At 40.0% G+C, this 2,358-nt stretch overlaps 1 protein-coding gene across 3 annotated transcripts in view; it reads left to right on the forward strand.

Annotated features, from left to right (window-relative positions):
* LOC107755090 (coronin-2B) overlaps positions 1-2,358 on the forward strand; it is a 43,441-nt gene that overhangs the window by 33,064 nt on the left and 8,019 nt on the right. For 2 of the 3 annotated variants that reach the window (XM_016571754.1, XM_016571756.1), the window contains exons 5-7: positions 496-660; positions 887-1,006; positions 1,647-1,751. In XM_016571754.1, coding sequence (XP_016427240.1) covers positions 496-660; positions 887-1,006; positions 1,647-1,751 — 390 coding nt within the window. The remainder of the gene's footprint in view (positions 1-495; positions 661-886; positions 1,007-1,646; positions 1,752-2,358) is intronic. The other variant, XM_016571755.1, reaches the window with a different exon arrangement.

Raw genomic sequence — 2,358 nt, forward strand, 5'->3', positions numbered from 1 at the left:
ATTGAGGTGTTCTGTTGTTGGATGTAATAATGAACATAGCAGTCGTCATTTACTCCCGACATCTGAGCCGCTGAAGACGCACGCAGAGGATTAACGTTACTTTCGTTTTGAAGGGAATGCGCCGATCCCCGATCTGCCTAAATGCGTCTATGTTCGCGCGAATCATTCATAATCCAGCTTCATCTACAGAAGTGAGTATAAGGGTTTTTTTAATGAATCTTTGCAAATTGCCTTTCCTAATATGTGCTAGTTAGCAAGTTTCGCGGCTGAAGTTTACAGTCTGCTCGTAGTCCCTAAAGAATCATATCAACTTGTGGAAAATGGGCATCCGATGACCCCTTTAAATTAACAGTGTGGACAGTTAGTACTAAACATTGTATGTGAAAACTAATTCTGACTGTCCATAATATGAACATGAGAGTGCCACTCACAAAAATAAAGCAGTCAAAAGACTGTTTCTGATGTTTGACTACTGTGTTTTTTCTCTTTCTGTAGATCCTCATTTGGAATCTTGAGATTGGAGAGCCGGTGAAAATGATTGACTGTCACACAGACGTGATCCTCTGTATGTCATTTAACACAGAGGGCAGCCTACTGGCCACCAGCTGCAAGGACAAGAAGCTCCGCGTCATCGAGCCCCGCTCTGGCAAAGTGCTACAGGTGTGGATTGTGTGCATTTTGTCTTACAGTATATGCACTTGAACAAAGCAGCACAACGTCAATAATAAGAAGAAATGTTTCTTGAGCACCAAATCAGCATATTAAAATTATTATAGAATAGAATAGAGTAATCATATTTTTCATGCATGATTTTGTAAATGCACTGTTGAGTAAAATTGTTTGCTGAAACTGAAAATTTCACTTATTTTTGTTTTACATTGTCAAGCAGGAGGCGAACTTTAAAAACCACAAAGTGAACCGTGTTGTGTTCCTAGGCAACATGAAACGACTCCTAACGACAGGTGTGTCTCGCTGGAACACACGCCACATTGCTCTCTGGGACCAGGTGAGAACAACCTGTGTATGTGTGTGGGTCAGGTTTTGAAATGATCAAATGACCCTACAAGGGTAGTTAAACATGAAATCAACTTCATTCTGCGACCAGTCAACAGTCTCTGTAAGGAAAACAATTAAAAAACACAAAACATTGTCTTAATTAAACTGTAAATGCTGACATGTGTCTGTGAGGATCAGGGCTAGGGGTTTGTGTAGTTTTAGGGGTTACAATATACAGTATCATTAGTTCAGTTAAAGACAAATTAAAGTCTTCACCATGGCAGATAAGCAAATGTATGTGTGTTTTTGTATGAATAATTCCCAAAACTCATCCAGAAATACACATTGTCCCTGATGTCTGCATTACCCTAAAGATTACCATGCTGAAAGTAGTTATGTTTTCTTCTCAGCATCTTCCCTGTAATTATTGTGTGATAATCACATTCATTGTAAGTGTAGCTAAACAGCTACACTCAACTGCAGTAATGAGAGAATGCGGGGAAAGAAGCTGGTTGTGTTGCTCTTAGTACATTGTCAGGGTTCAGAGAAAGCCCTGTATGGCAAAAATATTTTGTAAAATGGGAAAATTGCTCTCTGCGAATCTGGGTTCAAAGTTATTTGCTCTCATACTGCACTGTCTTTCATAACAGGAGGATCTGTCCATGCCAATCATTGAGGAGGAGATTGATGGCCTTTCAGGATTGCTTTTCCCTTTCTATGATGCAGACACACATATGCTCTACTTAGCAGGAAAGGTACATATTACTCCATCCTGTTAAGGATTCTTACATGCTTTAAAGGGGTCATATGATGCGATTTCAAGTTTTCCTTTCTCTTTGGAGTGTTACAAGCTGATTGTGCATAGATAAGATCCCTGAAGTTGCAAAGACTAAAGTCTCAAAACTAAAGAGATATTCTTTATCAAAGTTAAGACTCTGCCACGCCCCCCTAAAACGGCTCATTCTAACACGCCCCCACATATCTACCTCACCATGTGGAAATATTTGCATAATGCGCCCAAATGATCACGCAAAGAAAGAAGGCGTGGTTTCAGTAACAGCAGTTAGTGTTGATGCAGCCATGTCAGGAGACGCTGTGTGTTTCTAAGCGAAAGCAAAAGCACTTTATTTGGCCTTACGAAAGTAGATGCATTTAGGAATCTTTAAGATTACTTACAACAGAACAGCAATGCATTTTATGGACGACCGTTTCGTGAACCTAGGAGAGGAGGTAATTCTGACTTTGCTATGACAATCTGGCGCTTCTGAATCAGCTACTGTTTTGCTATTAGTTTAAGTATTTGCTATTGACTGTTCAAATGCGGAGTTTTGCGCATCACGTGTGTGTGTGTGTGTGTGTGAG

This window comes from Sinocyclocheilus rhinocerous, unplaced genomic scaffold (genome assembly GCF_001515625.1).
Source record: "Sinocyclocheilus rhinocerous isolate Xijiao unplaced genomic scaffold, SAMN03320098_v1.1 scaffold591, whole genome shotgun sequence".
Classification (NCBI taxonomy): domain Eukaryota; kingdom Metazoa; phylum Chordata; class Actinopteri; order Cypriniformes; family Cyprinidae; genus Sinocyclocheilus; species Sinocyclocheilus rhinocerous.